Raw genomic sequence first — 20,376 nt, 5'->3', positions numbered from 1 at the left:
ACAAAATTAATAATAACTGAATATTTGTTGAGTGCTAGCTTCATAGCTTCATGCGTTGGAGAAGGAAACAGCAACCCACTCCAGTGTTCTTGCCTGGAGAATCCCAGGGACGGGGGAGCCTGGTGGGCTGCCGTCTATGGAGTTGCACAGAGTCGGACACAACTGAAGTGACTTAGCAGCAGCAGCAGCAGCAGCTCTGGGCAAGGCACTGTTCACATGCTCAACAGGCTTAATCCTTCAGTTCAATTCAGTTCAGTTCAGTTCAGTCATTCAGTCATGTCCGACTCTTTGCAACCCCATGGATTGCAGCACACCAGCCTTCCCCGTCCATCACCAACTCCTGTAGCTTACTCAAACTCATGTCCATCAAGTCGGTGATGCCATCCAACCATCTCATCCTCTGTCACCCCCTTCTCCTCCTGCCTTCAGTCTTTCTCAGCATCAGGGTCTTTCCCAGTGAGTCAGCTCCTTGCATCAGGCGGCCAAAGTATTGGAGTTTCAGCTTCAGCATCAGTTTTTCCGATGAATATTCAGGACTGATTTCCTTTAGGATGGACTGGTTGGATCTCTTTGCAATCTAAGGGACTCTCAAGCGTCTTCTCCAACACCACAGTTCAAAAGCTTCAATTCTTTGGTGCTCAACTTTCTTTATAGTCCAACTCTCACATCCATACATGACCACTGGAAAAACCATAGCCTGGACCTTTGTTGGCAAAGATATGTCTCTGCTTTTTAATATGCTGTCTAGGTTGGTCATAGCTTTTCTTCCAAGGAGCAAGCGTCTTTTAATTTCCTGGCTGCAGTCACCATCTGCAGTGATTTTGGAGCTCCCCCCAAAGTAAAATGGCTTACTGTTTTCATTATTTCCCCATCTATTTGCCATAAAGTGATGGGACTGGATGCCATGATCTTAGCTTTTTGAATGTTGAGTTTTAAGCCAACTTTTTCACTCTCCTGTTTCACTTTCATCAAGAGGCTCTTTAGTTCTTCGATTTCTGTTATAAAGGTGGTGTCATCTGCGTTTTTGAGGTTATTGATATTTCTCCTGGCAATCTTGATTCCAGCTTGTGCTTCTTCTAGCCCAGTATTTCGCATGATGTACTCTGCATATAAGTTAAATAAACAGGGTGACTTAATCCTTAAAAAATATTTTAAATGAAGTAATATCGGTATCCTCAATTTCTAGGTAGGGAAATCAAGGTGCTGGCTTAAGTATTTAATAACTTCTCCCCAGTCACACACACAGCCATGTGAGGGTGCTGGGACTCGAACCCAAGCAGCCTGCCCAGTGGTACTGCTGCAACAAGGCACCAATTTTTCCTGGTGAAGTTCCCTGATAGAGTCTCCCGATTTCATAGCACTCTTTGCAGCTCTACAGAGTAGATGTATTTTTAACTTGTCACTAATCAGTGAAAAAGGTATTTTCATTGTCCAGTTCTTACCTGTTGAGTGTGTCTATATGTCCTAGGGGCTTTCCTGGTGGTGCAGTGGTAAAGAATCTGCCTGCCATTGCAGGAGATGCAGGTTCAGTCCCTGGGTTGGGAAGATCCCCTGGAGAAGGAAATGTCTACCCACTCCAGTATTCTTGCCTGGAGAATCCCATAGACAGAGGAGCCTGTTGGGTTATATACAGTCCTTGGGATTGCAAAGAGTAGGACATGAATGAGCGACTAAACAACAACAAAAAGGTTTTCTGTGGCTGCTAAAGCAAATTACTACAAATGTGCTGCCTTCAAACAACACATATTCATTGTCTTTCAGTTCTGGAGGTAGAAGTTCTAAAGTAGCCTCACTGGCCGACAGTCACGGGGTAGGGGAAATCTGTGCCCACCTTTTCCAGCATTTATAGCTGCATTCCTTGGCTTCCGGCCTCTCCCCATCTTCAAGCCAGCAGTGTAGAATCTTGCTTCAGTGGTCACGTGGTCTCATCTTCTGCCACTCTCTCATGAGGGCAGTTATAATTGCAGTTAGTCCCACCCAGATAATTCAGCATAATCTCTCCATCTCAAGATACCTAACTTAATCACATCTACAGTCTCTTGAGACCTGCTCCCACATCTCAAGGAGCAGAGTCTGGTTATATTTGGAGGCCGTTTTTCAGCCTGACACAATGAGATTAGTCATTTTCTGCTTAATTTAAGTAATGGGACAATACCAGAATTAAATATTGTCTCAGATTTAATATTTCAGGTTGGTCTCAAAAACTAAAAAAGTTAGGCTTCTCTTTTCTCATTCAGGTATCACCACATTTTATAATCAATCAGAAGGTACTCCTCCCAACTCTCTGACCGATTAACCTCTCCTGGTGCCTCAGTGGTAAAGAATCCGCCTGCCAGTGCAGGAGATGCTAGTTCCATCCCTGGGTTGGGAAGATTACCTGGAAAAGGGAATGACAACCCACTCCAGTATTCTTGTGTGGAGAATCCCATGGACAGAGGAGCCTGGTGGGCTACAGTCCATGGGGTCACAGAGAATTAGACACAACTGAGCGAGTAAGTGTGAACACAATTCCTCTGGTTCATTTTAGAAGGAACATGGTTTTAATCTACACAAGACGGCACCCTCCCTTTTGTCACTTTAGAGACCTTCCCCAAGGGCCTCAAAACTGGAGTAGGAGAGGGGGCTCTTGGCCTGATTATTAATAACAGTGCATAATTTTGTTTAATCATTGCAATCACTTCCAAAGCAAGGTGCCTTTACTTTTTACAGATGAAGATCCTGGGGGTCATAGTAGTGAATGAGCCCTATTAAGGCCTCATGACTGGTGAGTGGCAGAGCCAGGAGACAAAGCTGGGTCCTCTCCCAGGGAAGCAAAGTCTGTCCTGGAGGTGCAGGTCACTTGGTGTGGAGCTGGGTGAAGGATGAGGATGGGGAGAGCCTGTCCACAAAGGCTGCGAATGTTTCATGGTGATCTGTTACAGAAATAAGACTGGCACATGAAGGGGACCTGGATACGAGGCAGGAGACAGACAAGTGAGTCATTGCAGCTCCTCCTCTCTCAATGGGGCCAGCAGGCAGACCTTCCCTCTGGCTTCCCTCCATTCACACGTGCTTCTCCTGTCTATGGAGCTGAGGCCAGGGCTCACTACCAGCCTGGGTATTACTTTGCATATGACACAACTTCAGCACTTCCTCGGATAATTAAAAAGACTTCCAGAGGCTTAGCCATCCCTAACTATTACACAGGTCATTTCCAACTTCTCACTTCAGTAAGTAATTCAGAGTTTTTGTAATCACAAAAAGCTTTTTCTGCATTTTAATCATGTCCTTAGAAGAGATTTGCAAGACTGTAGCTCAAGTGGAAAGCATCAGAGCACAGGATTAGAGCCTGAGTTTGGGAGTCACAGGCTTCCCTGATGGCTCAGATGGTAAAGAATCTGCCTGTATAATGCAGGAGACTGAAGTTCGATCCCTGGGTCAGGAAGATCCCCTGGAGAAGGGAATGGCAACCCACTCCAGTTTTCTTGCCTGGACAATTCCGACAGAGGAGCCTGGTGGACCACACTCCACGGGGTCGCAAAGAGTCAGACATGACTGAGCGACTAACACTTTAACTTTGGGTGTAATGCAGCCTGGACTATATAATGCTGCGTGACCTTGGGCAAGTTGCCCGGCCTCTCTGATCCTGTTTCCTCATGTTTGAAATAGGAGAAAAGGAGCCCACTTTCAGGCTGATCACGTGAGGATTAATCAAGACAATGCAGATGTTTGGTTCGGGCCCAGTCCTTCTTCATTGGTATGACCTGTACTGGGAATTACTGGTTTAGTGTTGAAGGGTTGAGAACACTGTTAAGATTCCCGGTGCCTTGTTCTTCAAGAGAGGCCCCCGAAGTATTTTAGATTATCTTGAAAAAGATATGTATGAATGTTTTATAAAATGTCATTTTTTTGTCTGAGTATCAAATTGACCAAAAAACAGAAGAAAGAAAAAAAAAAAGATGATCCCGCTGTCTGTGAAAGCCTTAGGCCACGCTTACTGCATCCTGAGCACTGGGCAGTCTGAGCACGAGTTGGAAAAGAATTTTTAGACACAGAGTACTGCAGAAAAGAGTGAGTTTATTAGGAACAAAGAGCAGGTATAAAGTGGGCACTGCGCGTGCAGCAGGTCTAAGACTCCTGATGGGCCAGGGAGAGTCGACAGTTTTTCTGGCCAGTGTTATAGCCAGTGTTTATAGCCTCAGGACAAAGACAATTCCTGCTGGATGGCTGGTGTTAGGTGACTGGTTGGGGTGAGATAGGGTGTTTACTGGAGTGGGCATCTTTGCCTAATTGGGAGTCAGGAAGCTTGTTAGTGATGATCAAGGGGCTTTTTGGCAAGTTACAAAAGGGCTCAATTAGCCTCAGAGGTGTCCTTGGTTCTGGGCCCTGCTTCTGTGGCCTTGGTGCGAGGCCTCGCACCTGTGGCCGGGGCAGGACTCAACACTGAGTAAGCTCCTTGCTGCTTCGATGTGCAGGATTCAGGAGCTGGAGCTGTCGGAGAGGAACCTCCTCCAGAAGGTGGACCAGCTGAGCACACGCGTGTCCCAGGAGCGAAGCGCCTCTCTCCAGGCCCAGGAGCAGCTGGACGCACTGCAAGGGGAGCTTGCCAGCCAGGTACTCAGCCCCTTCTCCTTCTTTCCAGCACTTTTTTCCTTGTCCCAGCAGAGTCACCCTATGGGTTTGGACGTGGCAGCCGCTGCACCTGAATATAGACCATGGGGCGGGCCTGGAGAGCCAGACAGGAGGGGTGAGAGGGGTCCCAATTCTAACAGTGCAGGCAGGGGCCACTGGACCCGGGCCAGGTCACGTGACTTCCCTGGGCCTCAACTGCCCCATCTGTAAAATGGGGCTCGCGTCCTGCCCTGCGCCCTCACTGGGCTCTGGCTGGGGTCCACTGGCTGGCCTGTGGGGGCTGTGCACCCACTAGGAGGTCTGTGGATCTGGTGCCTGACATCAGGGGAGCCAGCTCTGGCCTAAGGACAAGGAGAAGGACTGATGCCGGGTCTCTGCCCTCAGGAGCTGGCTTGTGGGCAGGGACACAGGTGGGGCACAAGTAACTCCAAAACCGGGTGATGGAGCCATGAGGAAACGTGCGGGCAACAGTGTGCTTTTGGAAGCAGGGAAGGCTACAGTGAGCTGGGCCCTGTGAGCTGGGCCTTGCGGGAATAGCATGCAAGGGTGGGTAAGAGCTTGGGCAAGGCACAGAAGTATGGAAGAGCATGGCAGGACCAGGAGTTAAGACAGGAGGGTCCCAGGGAGGACAGATTGTCAGGGCCATGGTGTGAACCAAAGTCTGAAAGCCAAGGGGGAGCAGGACTTTGAGCAGGAGAGGCTCAAGTCAAGGTTTCGGGATATCACTCTAATTGAATGGGGGAGAGAGGTGGTGGAGGGAGGGGGCAAATTAGAACATAACTGGAGAAGAAGTGGGTGGTTAAGGGATTTGGCTCTGGAGGCAGATGTCTGGAGCCAAACCCTGGTTCTACCACTCACAAACTCTGTGATGTAGGCCAGATGACTTAACCTCTCTGGGCCTCAGTTTCCTCATCTGTGAAATGGGAATGATATAGTACCAACCTTCCTAAATTGTTGTCTGATTTAAGGGAGTTAGGCTTTCCAGGTGGCACAGTGGTAAAGAGTCCACCTACCAGTGAAGGAGATGCAAGAGACAAGGATTCAGTCCCTGGGTCGGGAAGATTCCCCCGGAGTAGGAAATGGCAACCCGCTCCAGTATTCTTGCCTGGAGGATCCCATGGTTAAGGAGCCTGGTAGACTACAGTCCATGGGGTTACAAAGAGTCATTCACAACTAAGCAACTAAGCACATACACACCTTAAGAGAGTTCAGTTCAGTTCAACCACTCAGTTGTGTCCAACACTTGGCAACCCCATGGACTGCAGCACGCCAGGCTTCCCTGTCCATCACCAGCTCCTGAAGCTTGCTCAAACTCATGTCCATCGAGTCAGTGATGCCATCCAACCATCTCATCCTCTGTCACCCTCTTCTCCTCCTGCCTTCAGTCTTTCCCAGCATCAGGGTCTTTTCCAATGAGTCAGTTCTTCACATCAGGTGGCCAAAGTAATGGAGCTTCAGCTTCAGCATCAGTTAATATGTGTAAAACACTCACAACAGTAGGCATTTAAATAGCATTAGTTGCTTTTGTAATTACTAGTCTTTACTGAAATGTTCCAGGGGAGAAAAGACGAAGGCTGGAGAGCAGAGACTTGGTGGGCAGAGACCCAGAGATCCTGAGAGGCATCCTCTTTTAGCAAATTGCTACTCACAGGCGAGCACAGCAGTTGTCAAATTGCAGGTTGACTCCCGCCAGTGGGTTGTGAAATCAGTTCTGTAACTTGCAACCCGCATTTAAAGATGGAATTGACTAGGAAATATGAAAGGGCATCATCGTGTGTGTGAAGGGGAGTGCTGTTTCATGAAGCTTATTTCAGTTGTCAATGCCTGCCACGTGTGTAACGGGCCATGTTCTTTTTTTTTTCCATTTATTTTTATTAGTTGGAGGCTAATTACTTCACAACATTGCAGTGGGTTTTGTCATACATTGACATGAATCAGCCACGGGCCATGTTCTTAAAAGATGTTTCTTACCGTGGGAAGCAGTCCAAAAAGTTTGAAAAACACCAGATCGATTAGCTTTTAAAGGAAATAGGGGTGAAGCAGGGAAGATAAGAAGTTCAATTATATCGAAGTTAGCTTTGAGATACCAGGGAGACACGCAAGGGCCGCGGTCTCCCTTTACATTGAACTTTAGGTGCAGAAAGGTGAGTCTTTCCTCCTGGGTTCACAGGCCATCATCATCAAGATCCAGGACTTTTTAACCCAAGATACAGTGGTGTTGTGTGGGCTCCCGCCATCAACCACGTAATCTCTTTGTAGAAAATCCTGTAATAAAGCCTGTAATAAAGCCTTATATACATGTAGGGTTCCCCGGGTAAGCATACACAGTCCTGGGACTTGTGTGGCGGTCCAATGGTTAAGAATCTGTGCTTCCATTGCAGGGGGCATGAGTTCGATCCCTAGCAGGGAAATAAGATTCCTTCATGCCTCGTGGCATGGCCAAAAAAATAAAATAAATTTGAAAAATATATGCAAAGCTCTGCAATCACCAGAGGTTCATACTCTGATGGGGAGACAGAAGTGAGGGTGACAAGCCAGAGAAATGCTGAGAGTGCGCTCCAGACACTGCAGGACCTGCAGTTCTGTGGCCCACACTCCTTGCATTGCGTTCTCCTGTCATCAGGATGCTCCTGGGAGCGTCCTGTCACAAGACCCTGTTTCCAGGTGAAGGGCAAACGTTCAGAGTGGTGAGGGGGCTGGCTCAGGACCCCCTCGGAGACCGCTTGGCTCAGCTTCAACCCAGGCCAGATGCTCACCCTCCACTTCTGCCTGGAACTATCTGCATTTCAGAGCAAGTTTGCAGGAGTGCGTGAATTCTGCCCTTTGTACCTGATATCTGCCAAATGACAGTTTGCCCTACTGTTGTCTATATTCGCTGTAATCACTTGCATACAAAGACACCTCTTTTCTGTGGCGACCTGTAGTCACTCCCAAAGGTGATCGAGGTAGACCCGTCTAGGTAGTGGAGCTCTGGGCTCCAAGCATCACCGACTACAGGATTCGCACCGTCAAGCAGCCCTTGCAGGGAAACTGACTTCAGTTTCATCTGCCCCAATTCCCCCTAAAAGCAAAGTCTGCCAAGCTGTTCTCAGGTTTCCTCTTTCTCATTTGCTCTTCTTTGTTTTGTCTTCTGCAAGCTCTTAAGGAATATATGCACAGGTACTAACGGTTGAAAGAAATCTTAACAGTAAGGCAGGTCTACCCATGTGCATAAATTAATTCTGACTATTAGGCCAGGACCCTGTTTTTTTGCAGGGAGTGGGTCACCCTTGTCCAGTGTACATCCCATGGGTCTGCGAGGTCAAGGTTTAAGATCAGGGAGGTGTGTTCCGGGACAGGCAGGGAGCCATGCAGAAACGAAAATGTTTGAGACAGACACGTGGTAGATCAGTGACTTTTAGCCGGTTGACATTCTGCAGGTCACTTCTCAGTAGCTCCCAGGGTCGTATTCACAGTAAGGAATGGCTGCTGAGACACTGTTGATCCTGTCTCGGCCAGAAGTCACGGTCAGCTGACCCTTACTGGACCAGGCATGGACCTTTCAGGCACCGGGCAACGGAGAGGTCTGGGAGGTTCTGGCGTGGAAGAAGCGACACTCGCGGAGGGCCGGGGGGGTGGGGTCCAGGTGGCAGCTCTTTTCAAACTGGTGTGGGGGTATTCCGCGTTGGAACCACTGGCCCTCCCAGTGTGCACCAGCCCATCCCCATCCTGACCAAGTCTCCCTGAGTCCTTGGAGCTCAAGAGGAGGTGAAGGAAGGCACTTGCGTCCTGGGCAACATTTAAGAGGGCGCCAGTAACAGTCATTGAGATAAATAATATTCGAAGCAATATTTTAATGCAAAAATTAACGCGAAAAGAAAAGGCATGCTGAACAACAAAATACCGAAGTTTCAAATACGGACAGGCTCGGTGAGACCCCGGGCCTCCTCCCTGACGCCCTCCTCCACCGCCAACCCGTAGGTTCGGGAGAAGGAGCGCGCGGTCCGGCGGCAGCGGTGGCGGCTGCGGCGGCTGCGGGAGCGACTGCGGCGCAAGGACGCGGCGCTGGGGCGGCAGGCGGCGGCCCTGGAGCGCGGCCGGCGGATCCAGCGGCGCCAGCTGCGCCTGGTGCGCGAGCAGGAGCGCGTCTTGCGGGCGCAGGTGCAGCGGCTGGAGCTGGACGTGCGGCGCCTCTGCCGCGCCGCCGGCCTCCTGCTGGCCGAGCTGGACGCCCCGAACCCCGGCGGCCCCCGATCCCCGGGTCCGGTCGACCCCCGAGGCGCCCCCGAAGGGGCCGCGGAGCTGCGCGCGCTGCGGGCCAGGGCGGAGCGCGGCGAGCGCGAGCGGGATCAGGCGGCGCGCCGGCTGCGGGAGCAGCGCGCCACCGAGCGGCGGCTCCGCGGGCAGCTGGAAGAGCTGCGCTGCTGCATCTACGGGCTGAAGCTGTCGGAGATCGGCCTGCAGGCCCAGGTGGAGGAGCTCACCCAGCACAACGAGAGCCTGCGGGGGGAACTGGGAGCCCAGGCCCCCGGGGAGAGAGCGCTCAGCAAGGCCCCCGCTGGTCCCCGTAGTCTGGTAAGTGACCACAACCCAGGGCGCGAGTGATTTTCTGCTTTCCTCTTAACTTTCTTGCCCAGCCACCTAGTCAAGTCATGGAATCTTTCATTCCCCAGTCTTCCTCTTCAGCCACCCCTCCAAACCACCATCCCCATCCACCCCTCCTTCATTCCATCCACTCACCCATCCACCTATCCACCCACCTGGTGTCACCCGTCCACCCATACAACTTCACTCACCCATTCACCAATCCAGCCACCTCCCCATCATCTGTCCACCTGCTCAGCCACCCATCCACCTTTCACCCATTCACCCAATCTCTTGTTCACCCATCCATGTTCTCTTCTACCCACCCTCCATCATCTCATTCACCATTCCATCTCTGCATCCAACACTCTCCAGGGAGCCAACCAGCTACCTTTCATCCTACATCATCTGTCCCTCCTGTATGTCCATCTATCCGACAGTTCATGGGTCCCGGCCTGTGCCAGGCCCCAGGTGCTCTCTTCCACGTGTAGTATAAAGTAACTGTCCTATGCTCCTGCCTCCCCAATCCACCCTCTCCCTGGGAAAGCAGTCAGCCTTTCCCACCTCCCTCACAGCTCCAAAGGTGACCCCTGTTCCCAGCCTGGTGGTCCTGTATATGCATCTTCATCTCTGCTTCTTTAGACTGTGAGCCCCTCGAGGGCAGGTCCAGGTCAGATGGGTTCTGTAGCTGCCGCCCCAGCAGCAGCACACAAGAGACCCACCCCCCCCAGGGCTGGTGCAGTAGAGAATATGCAGGGTTGGTCCCCTTTCTGGTTCTCCTGCTTTCTAGCTGTGTGACCCTGATCAAGTTTCTAAAGCTCTGGAGCCAAGGGCAGGCTGAACACTTATGTTATCATCTAACTGATTAGAAGAGCAAAAATGTGTGTTTAATAACACTCCTGCCATGTGCTTGGCACCTTGCGATGTTTTCAAAGGCATCATTTAATGTTCATAAATCTGTGAAGCGGGTACTATCACTGTCCACACTCCGCAGAGGAGGAGGCTGAGTCTCAGAGAGGCAGTGCACTGGCCTGTTGCCACACAGCTCAGAAGAGGCAGAACTGGGATTTGATCCACACAGCACGTGAGTCCAGGGTGCTCAGTTTCTCCCACACGAGGCTGCTTCCCTGTAAAGGGAGAGTTAATTCGGCTCCCTCCAAGAGATTAGGATCCCACTGGTTCAATTTGCATTTAAGGAAAAATCAGGAAGCCACCTTAGCCCAAAGAAGATGGCTCATTGAAAAAAAAAAATCATTATTATCTTCCGGCCTGGACAGTCTATTTCAAATTAACTGGAACTTGAGTTTCCTCAAGATCATGAAGTGTGTTCCACCTAGATTGTTTTAATAATGAGTTTGTCTGCGATCACAGTTTCTCTTTTTAGTACTTCATCCTGCCAATGTCACCTTTGCGTGTCCCGTTCGTTCGTTCTTCCTCCGTTAGGTTCATCAGATAAAAGGAAAACAGTGTACCTTTGATATTGGCACCTTGTTGTAATTTCAGAAAATAAATGGTATAGAGATGGAAATTGTCCTTTAGAATCCTTTCTGTAATTTTCCTAAATGTAAGACTTTAATTTAGGCTATTGGTTTACATCGTTTATTCTCCCAATCTCTCTGCCCTGCTACTCTCTCTTTTATCTAAGGGAAAGGCTGAACACCTAAGTGTTTTAGTGAAGAGTAAATATTTTGTACGTTTTACGTTCTCGCATGTAATCTTTAGAGCAGCCTTGCAAGCCAGGTGCAATTCCACTGACTAGATGGAGAAATTGAGACCCAGGAGGGTCTCCAAAGAATCAAGGCCAGCAAGGGGGCACGGGCCAGATCAGGGCTGTGACTCCAAGATGCTGTCCTTACCTTGGGACCTTGGGGCCAGAGCTGGATCTTGAGCAGTTTGGTGCCGCGTCAGTGGCTGCATTCAGTGGCTTGGGTGCCATCCGTTATAAGCCCCTTGTTGACACACATCTGTGGCTTTTAGATGTTTCAGGCCTTATCATTGAAAAATCTCAAGGAAACTTGAGGAGAACTGCGTCTCTCAAGGGGCTCATGCTCTCAAGACTTTGCTGGAGGTTGCGGTGCCCAGTCAAAATTCTCTCAAAAATTCCCTGAATTGCCCATCAAGTGTGGTCCTCAGCCAGTTCTGCCTCTAACATCGGGAGAAGCTGGCCCCTTATCAGATGAGTAGCAGAGGGAGCAGGGGCCTGTGGAATAGAAAATGCTGATCCTTAAACGTGGGAACCACTTACACTGGGGTGCGAGGCTCACGCTTTAAGTGGCAGGTGATACCCCAAGCGGACAGAGCAGTTCAGCTGTCTCTCTCACCAGGCGTGATAAAGTCTAGCAGGTTACTAAGCCTTTCTGTGACTCAGTGTTCTCGACTGTGAAATGGGCACCATGCTGAGACCTGCTTCTGGTGTGATTGTGAGGCTGCAATGAGGAAGTGCAGAGAAGGCCCTGGCACAGAGCCTGGTACCCGGTAAGATTTAGATTCTGTCGCATCATTGTCACCGTCACCATCGTCACCTTCGCCATCACATCTTCATGGGCTTGTCTCATCCAGCGGAGGTTGGATGGAATCACTCACACTGCTCGCCTCATGGTTTCCTGTTTCCCGTCTTTTTGTTTGCCCCGAGAGCTTAGGCTTCACTGCCTGCTAAGTCGCTTCAGTCTTGTCCGACTCTTTGCAATCCCATGGACTGTAGGCCGCCAGGCTTCTCTGTCCATGGGATTCTCCAGGCAATAATACTGGAGTCAGTTGCCATTTCCTTCTCCAAGGCATCTTCCCGACCCGTGGATTGAACCTGCATCTCTTATGTTTCCTGCACTGGCAGATGGGTTCTTTACCTCGGCACCACTTGGGAAGCCCTGGAGCCGGTTAAATGTGACTGCGATTTGTCTCCTCCTATCTGCGGGAGACGCTGATGGAAACACAGACTGACAAGGCCCTGGAGTGGGACAAGGCCCTGTGATCACCAGCTCCCCCACCACAGCAGCCCGTGGGCCAAGGGAGACGGAGAGCACTGTGGCGGCTTTCTGGGCAGAGCTGTCCCCAGGTGTGGTTCTCTCAGCCAAAGGGCTGAGAACCTCTGCCTGGTTTCAGAGGCTGGAGGTCAGTCTGCAGGGATAGGTGAGGTGGGCCAGGCCTGGCCTGCTCCAGGATGACCTCACCCTTATTAGGGAGGTCATTAGGGCATCTGCTGAGGCCCTGTTACCAAACAAGGTCACAGCCACAGGTGCTGGCGGGGGGGCAGTTCGAACTTGAACTTGACTTTTAGGAGACAAATTCAGCCCACAACCGTGCTGTCACGTGGCCAGCGATGATTCCGGCCTCGCCTTCTCCTCCTCGGCATCCTTCAGGTAGTGTTTCCTCCTCTGGCCTCCTGGGGCCTGGTCTCAAGGCCCAGATGTCCTTGGCGCCAGGCCCAGCCTCTCTGGGGCAAGTGCCCATGAACTGCAGGATGAGCTGCTGAAGGCAGGGTCCTCAGGCTGCTTCCATAGTCATCCTGAAAGACCGCCCCAGGCAGGGAGGTTGGCATGGTAACGGCCCATGGAAACATACGTGGACTTGTGTCACCCTCTGTGGTCGTGCAAGTGCAAGGACCCCACCCCCACCCCATGTGAGGTGCCCTGTGTTGCCCCCATCCCCACCCCGCCTTCTTTGTCACCAGCCTTCCTTTCCTCCCTGCTTCCTTCCATCCACACACAGAATCCTTCAGGTCCTCTCTGTTTTCTGCCACAACCCCAGCTCCAGAACAGCACTTGACATGGGAAGGAGCTTGATAGATGTTTATCAAGTGCAAGGAGGGAGGAGGGGCCACAGGGGTCTGAGTCTCTATTGTTGGGGCCCTGGGGGTGGGCCCCTTTCAGCCTGCGTCTCAGATGTTCTAGGTTCCCTGTCATCTCTGACCCTGTGAACTTGGGGCCTTAACCCCTGTGGGTTCTGCTGGGCGAAGGGCTAGCAGCACTTGCTGACTTCGGAGTGTGTCAGAGTGAAGAACCCATTGGAGCATGAATGCACGAGCCCTTTAAACATGGAACAAATGTCGGGGACCATTTCAGTATAAAATGTCATGGGACGGTCACTGATTCTGGCTTTTAGCAATCTAGCAGCTTGTCTGGGAGAGTGTTATTGGCAAGGGCTTACTTCGGCTGTCGGTGTCTGTTTCATCATGGTTTGTGTGTTTCTTGCATGGCTTGTTCTCGCTTCCAAGAGGAGGGCTCCCATCCGTTTCTGATGGTCCCTCCTAGGGGGCCCGGCACCTGGGTGATCAGCTTCTTGTTCCAGACATTAGCATTTCTCCCAGATGGAGACAGGCAGGGCCAGGTGGGCCCAGAGCGCCCAGAGCCTGGCCCTGCCCTCTGGGAGCCCCAGGAGCCTTGCATGTCATTTCATTTTATGCCTTGATTTCCTTGTTGATCGAATAGAGAGGTAAGTGCTATGAGGGTTTCCTGCGGTGCCCTGGCAAAGGACGACAGACTGGGTGATCTCAGCAGCAGTCCTGGGGCCTGGAAGTCCGAGATCACGGTGTCTGCAGGGTCATTCCTTCTGAGACTTGTGAGGGAGGATGAGTTCCAGGCCTCTCTCTTTGGCTGTCTTCTCCTTGTGTCTCGTCGTCTTCCTGCTATATGTGTCTGTATTCAAATGTCCCCTTTTTATAAGGACACTGGTCACAGTGGATTAAGACCCGCCCTAATGACCTTATCCTAATTAACTTTGTCTGCAAGGACTATTTTTAAATCAGGTCATGCTCTAAGCTTAGGGGTTGGGACATCAACTTAGGAAGTTTGGGAAGGACACTGGAGGACACATTCGGTGCATCCTACTGGATTCATTGTTATAGAGGCCCCACGAGATGGTAGAACGGTCGGTTCTAGTTCCTTGATGTGCTTCTTCACCAACAACTTCTTGTGGGTACAGAATGACCCCTGTGTTTATTAGGGAATCTTTGCACCAGATGCCATCTCTGGTGCTCTGCACCTGTTGTCCACTCCTTTTGTCTCTCAGCGACCTTCAAGGGAGGTGCTCTTTTATCCCCACTCTACAGATGAGGAAGTGGTGGCATGGAGGGTCCCAGGGTTCCCACAGATACTAAGTGACGGGGACGGATTTGCGCCCCGGCGGATGGATGTGCTGGGGGGTGCCACACTGTTCCTCCAGTAACTACTGGTCGGTGGGTCAGTAATCAGCGTTTAACAGGGGTCCACTCCACATGGCGTGGTGAGCTCAGTACTGGGGCTGGGAAGTAAGACAAGACCCCTGCCCACACGGGACGACAAGACCGCCTAAGGCAAGAGGGTGCCGACAGAGGAAGGGGGAGGGGCCTGACAGTCTGTGGGTCACTGTTGGGGACCTTGGTGTTTGGGAGGGGAATGGACCCAGGGCCACGGGGTATGTCACAGTCTTCCAGGCTGTCCTCCTCTCAGAGGGCACTGACAGCCAGGACTCTGCAAGTCTTGGCGTCAGAAAGGGCCACCTGGAGAGGAAGAAATCCTGCAGAGGGGGCGCTGGGCAATTCGAAGCGCCAGCCAGTCACCAGCTCATGGAGGAGCAGTGCCTGCAATTTTAAAACTGAAATGCTCCGACGTATTGATAACCACATTGTAAAGCCAGAGGGTGTCCTTCAGGGTCTCAGTCTGCCCCTTACCTGGGGCTGTGCATTTATGGAATTGTACTTGGAGTTCTGAGATCATTGCATGCTTGTATGAATTCCCAAGGCTGACTGCATTTCCAAAGGTGCGAGACCCAGAGGGGTTAAGAGCCACAGCAGGTCTTCAGTGCCTTTCTGTGGATAATGGTGTAACACCCAAATGATCTCCTTTCATGAGCCCCCAGCAGCTACAGCGCCTGGGGCTCCAGCTCCAACTCCTAATCACGGCATTCAGGGCCCTGCTTCTTCAGCCATGTATTCAGGCTCACCGCAGAGCCCTTCCTTCAGCCCAGTCCAGCCACCTTGAGCTCCTGCTCCTCCAGCCTGCTCACCTTCCCTGGGTCTAAAGGCTTCCACTGTCTGCTCCCCTTGGCCTCTCAGTAAACCCCTGCTTCTTTCTCTACATTTGGTGAGAATGCCACTTCCTCCAGGAAGACTTTCCTGATTTCATGTCAGCTCACTCTCTCCTTGGTGTCCCCATCATGACATGACCTGTCCCTAGGGTCCCTAATGCTCACTGTGCCAGACTTGGCTGCCCACCTCCCCACAGCTGTGCCTTCCTCATCATCACCAACTGGGTACCATTCAGCCGTAAATCCCAGTCCCTGGACACAGGCTGTGAGATGCTTGGCGAGCAAGTGACTCAGTGAATAGATGACCCAAAGGAGATATTTGCTTCATGCCCATGTGAAATAGAAGCTTCTGGCCGAAGGGACCACCTCAAGATGGCAATGCTGAAGTGAGGTATAGAAAGTAGGAAACCAGAGGGCGGTCTAGCCCCTGGCAAGTGAGTGTCATGGAGAAAATTATTACAAATTATTAGGGTGCTTCCACCCAGGCCCTTCTGCCTTGGTTACTTACATCTGAAGACTCTGGGTGTCATGGTGTGAATTATGGTGAGGATGATCTTTGTGAGAGGATATTTTATTTGCTTCATATTTACAAAGCACTTTCCCAAACAGGATCTCCTCGATGCTGGGAGGTTGCCAGGCAGGGGTCAGTGTCCTTGTCTCCAACCCCACAGAGGAGGCACTTGCCTTACCTAGGATCACATAGTATACAGTTTCTAGAGCAAATTCCTTGGAACTCAGCTCCTTGAAGAAACAGTCATTTCAAGAACAAAGTCCAGACCCGGGGAGGAGTTTGGGGAGGGAGTGTTTACTCAGGATCCCAGGGGAAAGAAAATTTAAAAGGACTCTGGCTTGCAAGATGTTGGTGGTTTAGTTGCTAAGTCATGTCTGACTCTGTGATCCCGTGGACTGCAGCGCACCACGCTCCTCTGTCCATGGGATTTCCAGGCAAGAATACTGAAGTGGGTTGCCATTCCCTTCTCCAAGGAATCTTCCTGACCCAGGGACTGAACCCGTGTGTCTTGGATTGCAGGCGATCTCCTGCGTATCAGGCAGATTCTTTACCACTGAGCCACCAGGGAAGCTGGTTTTGCAGGATAAGCAAGGCTCATCTTCAGATATGTCTGAATGCTTTTAGCAAGTGTGCACCAGACAGTGTTCATGTCCCAGGCACCATGCCAGGACATGAGGGGCTGGAGAGGTGACCCTGCTCTTCAAAGGCTTGTAGGGGAAACAGACATGATGATCGCTGCCACAGGGGACAGCCCAAGGGCTGTTGCCTGGCCTGGAGGGTAACAAGTTGGCTTGTACAGAGATTAAAAGTCACTCTCTTATTCTGTCAGTGTCAGGCTGTCATCCTAGAGCTGAGAGCCCCCACTCCAGGTGGCAGCGGCTTCAGGAAAAGTGCTCAGGTCAGCTTCTCAGCCCCAGAGCACCCCTGGTGGCAGGTATGAGAATCTTTTCATTGTTCCCTCAAGTCTAGGCAGTCTCTCCTTGCTCAGGGCTTGCATCTGTGCAGAAGTGCATGTCACACACTTGTCACTCACTCCTAGAGCTTTAAAATAATGTCAAAAATAAAAACCTAGGCAAAAGTCACAGAAAAAGTAATACAGACGGCCAGTGGTCTTACAAAAAAGGTCATTTCCATTACTTGTGAAACGAATACAAATGAGCAAAACCTCAAGATTCTGAACATTTGTTAAATATTAAAAGTACCTCAACACTGTTTATAGTTGGTAAAAATTGGAAACAACCCTGATGTCTGATCAGAAGGACCTGATTTGGTAAGTGAAGGCGTTCCTTACATCAGAGATTATAATAAGGTGGCCCTAAAACACCGCTTAGCAGAAGTTGTAGAAACTGCAAAAGTTGCGGAAATAATTTTTTGATAAATGACAAGTATCAAATGTCATGTACAAATGTACATGATAAATGTACAAAGAAAAAGTCAACATTTTGTAGAAGCAGACATTGGGAAGAATTTAAGTGTCTATGCATAGAAAAAGAAAATCCCAGACACATTTATAATATTTGTGCCTAAATGTCACTGTGTTCCTTGTTTTCTTTTTTCAAAATAATTGCCGGTTAAAACTAAAAGCACAGAAAGTTATGGGCAAATGCCCCTGAGAGCATTACAAAGTAGGGAGGGCTGACAAGACTGAGCAAGGAGGGGCAGGAAGGAAGAGACCTGAGTTCTGGTCCTCTGCTCCCATCGTGTGTGCTATGTGACCTTGGGCAAGTCACTCTTCGTCTCTGAGAATTGATTTCATCACTTGTGACATGAAATGGGTACGGCATCATCATCAGGGGAGAGTCCTCCTCTGAATCTCCTCCTCAAGGCAGAGGTCTGTGTGTGTTACCCATGGCTGTGTCCCTGCCCCTGTCCCTGAGTCCCACATAGCAGGGACTCAGAAAGCATTTGTAGAACTGAGTCAAAAGTCAACTTGGGTATTAGAACAAAATCCAAATAGAAATAAACAGCAGAATGGTGGTGGCCTTCGACACCTCCCGCCACCTCCCTTTCATCTGTTCCCTCCTCCTTCCTTCTGCTCTCTCTTGCTTATTCTAGCATCTTTGAATTTGTCTCCCGTTCTGCATCCCATTCCCTCTCTTTTCCTCTTTTACCTTCTCTCTCTCTCTTCTTCATTTCCTCGTCTCCACCTAGTTCCAATGGTGATTTTAAGCTCTTGACAAAAATGTTTAGTTCTGATCATGTGGGAAGCCAGTGGAGAAAACCAAGAAACAACCCAAGGTCTGTGGGCAGAAGACACCCACAGACCTGTTGGCCGGTCAGCCAGGCCTGTCTGAGCGCCTAGTAGGGCCGTGCCCAGACCCCTCTGCTTTTAATTGGTCTTGGCTGAGGCCTTGTTCAGATACTTGTTAAAAGCTTCTGGATGATTCTGAGGTGTGGCCAGGGTCTGGTCTCCCCGGGTCTCTGAGGAGAACTGGACAGGACACAAAGTGTCACACAGTAACCGGAAGGTCATAGATTGGGGTTTGAGGATGGGGTGCTATGGAAGGGAGGGGCTTCGTTTGGGGGAGAGTCGGGGGCCCCGACAAGGAGCAGGTGGGGTGAGCCGAGGTGTGGGGAGGAGAGGTGCGGGCAGCAGGCACTAGGGGCTCCAGGCCCCAAGGCAGGAGGGAGAAGGTCCATCCAGGGAGCTGAGATGGGGGTGGGGAGGCCGGGCTGGCGCTGGCGGGGGTTTTATCTTTCACGGCAATGGGAAGCATGGAAGGGTTGGAAACAGGAGGGCAACCCGACCCAGTTTCCATTTCAGTGAGACTGAGTGCTCAGCTGCTGCGGGGTATGGAAGGGAGGGGAGGGCTTTGCGAGGAGGTGACAGGTGACCAGTTACCCTTCCCAGGCAGGCAGAAGGAACAGCATGTGCAGAGGTGCAGAGGCAGGCAGGAACCAGGGTGGGGAGGGGACAAGGAGGTGCTGTGAACAGAAGCCAGGGCAGGGAGTGTCAGGGGCGGCGGTGACAGCCCTGGATGGCCTTCCGTGCCAGATTCCAGCACAGTGGATTGAGGGGGAACCGGGGTGGGGGATGTGTTGCTGGTCAGTTCAGTTCAGTTCAGTCACTCAGTCATGTCTGACTCTTTGCGACCCCATGGACTGCAGCACTCCAGGCCTCCCTGTCCATCACCAACTCCCAGAGTTTACCCAAACTCATGTCCATTGAGTCAGTGATGCCATTCAGCCATTTCATCCTCTGTCATCCCCTTTTCCTCCTGCCCTCAATCTTTCCCAGCATCAGGGTCCTTTCCAATGAGTCAGTTCTTCACATCAGGTGGCCAAAGTATTGGAGTTTCAGCTTCAACATTAGTCCTTCCAGTGAACACTCAGGACTGGTCTCCTTTAGAATGCACTGGTTGGATCTCCTTGCAGTCCAAGGGACTCTCAAAAGTTTTCTCTGGCACCACAGTTCAAAAGCATCAATTCTTCAAGTGCATTTTAGGGGGCGTCTCTGGCAACTGTGGGCAGGATGGGAGGGGAAGCAGGAGATACAGTTAAGGGTCAATGCAGGAGTCTGCTGAGAGCAGGTGAGGACCTGGGGACAGGTGAGGAGGGCACGGGGCATTCCCCGTCCACTTCATTTCTTCCTCCCCTAGAAGAGCACCTGAGCCATTACTTGTTCCTTACCTGTTTAGTCGCTAAGTCATCTCTTTGCAACTCCATGGACTGTAGCCCGCCAGGCTCCTCTGTCCAGAGGATTTCCCAGGCAAGAATACTGAAGTGGGTCACCATTTCCTTTTCTAGGTGATCTTCCCCAACTCAGGGGTCAAACCCGCATCTCCTGTGTCACGGGTGGATTCTTCAGCTCTGAGCCACCAGGGAAGCCTGGGAGTGGGCTTAACCCTGCTCAGTTGAGCCAGTTTCATATAAGAAGCTTTCCCAGAAGACACACACAACAAATCCACTCAACTGTGTTTGCCCTCAAGGGAAACTGGGGAAATGTAGTCTCTTGGATGATGTATTGCACCCCCTGAATAAAATCCTGGATCTGTTTCTGCGGAAAGAAGATGAGTTGATAAGGGGAAACCATATAGGAGCTTAATAAATGTTTGCTGAATAAATGCACCCTGAGTTAGAAACACCTGCCTTCCTGCAGGGTCTGTCTATCCATCCACTGTCAAACATTTATTAAGCACCTAGTGTGTGCTTGATAGGGGTGACGGTGAAGACAGAATGAAGGCAAGTTTCCTTCCTGGAGGACCTCAGGTCTAGTGTGGAAGCAGGTGAGAAGCAAGCATCACCCATTAGAAGCGGGTTAGAAGTACCTGGGGCTGTGGGAACCTGCAGGAGACCTGTCCCCCTGCCCCTTGTGGATGGTGACCGGAGCTGAGTTTTTCTGCTGGGCCCCATGCCTTCACTGCTGTAGCTGCAGTCAGGGTGCTTGCTGCCTGTCACATATTCTGCGGGCTGGGAGTGGGTGTGTGCTGGGTCAGGGAAGCCCCACAAATGTATCCCTGCCTGTCTTCTGGGGTGGGGCCCAGGGACACCTGGCTGTGGCCATTTGGACCTGTGGACAGTTGAGGGACAGGATTCCCAGAGGCCCTGGGAAGGTGCCAGGGTGGATACAGAGGGAACTTCCGCCCAGGAAGGAGAGGGGCCTGGAGCCTTTGATGCTGCCTTGGGGAACCCAGGGGTGTCTTGGCTGAACAAACAAAGCTCCTCTGCTAAGTGGAGTCTGGAAGCTCATG

The 20,376-nt window shown here is 51.1% G+C and overlaps 1 protein-coding gene across 1 annotated transcript in view; it reads left to right on the top strand.

The window, feature by feature from the left end:
• C6H4orf50 (chromosome 6 C4orf50 homolog) overlaps nucleotides 1–20,376 on the top strand; it is a 60,170-nt gene that overhangs the window by 2,714 nt on the left and 37,080 nt on the right. The window contains exons 2-3 of the mRNA XM_061145552.1: nucleotides 4,455–4,593; nucleotides 8,572–9,165. Coding sequence (XP_061001535.1) covers nucleotides 4,455–4,593; nucleotides 8,572–9,165 — 733 coding nt within the window. The remainder of the gene's footprint in view (nucleotides 1–4,454; nucleotides 4,594–8,571; nucleotides 9,166–20,376) is intronic.

This window comes from Dama dama, chromosome 6 (genome assembly GCF_033118175.1).
Source record: "Dama dama isolate Ldn47 chromosome 6, ASM3311817v1, whole genome shotgun sequence".
Taxonomy (NCBI): domain Eukaryota; kingdom Metazoa; phylum Chordata; class Mammalia; order Artiodactyla; family Cervidae; genus Dama; species Dama dama.
This window is presented reverse-complemented; position numbering and strand designations above follow the sequence as displayed.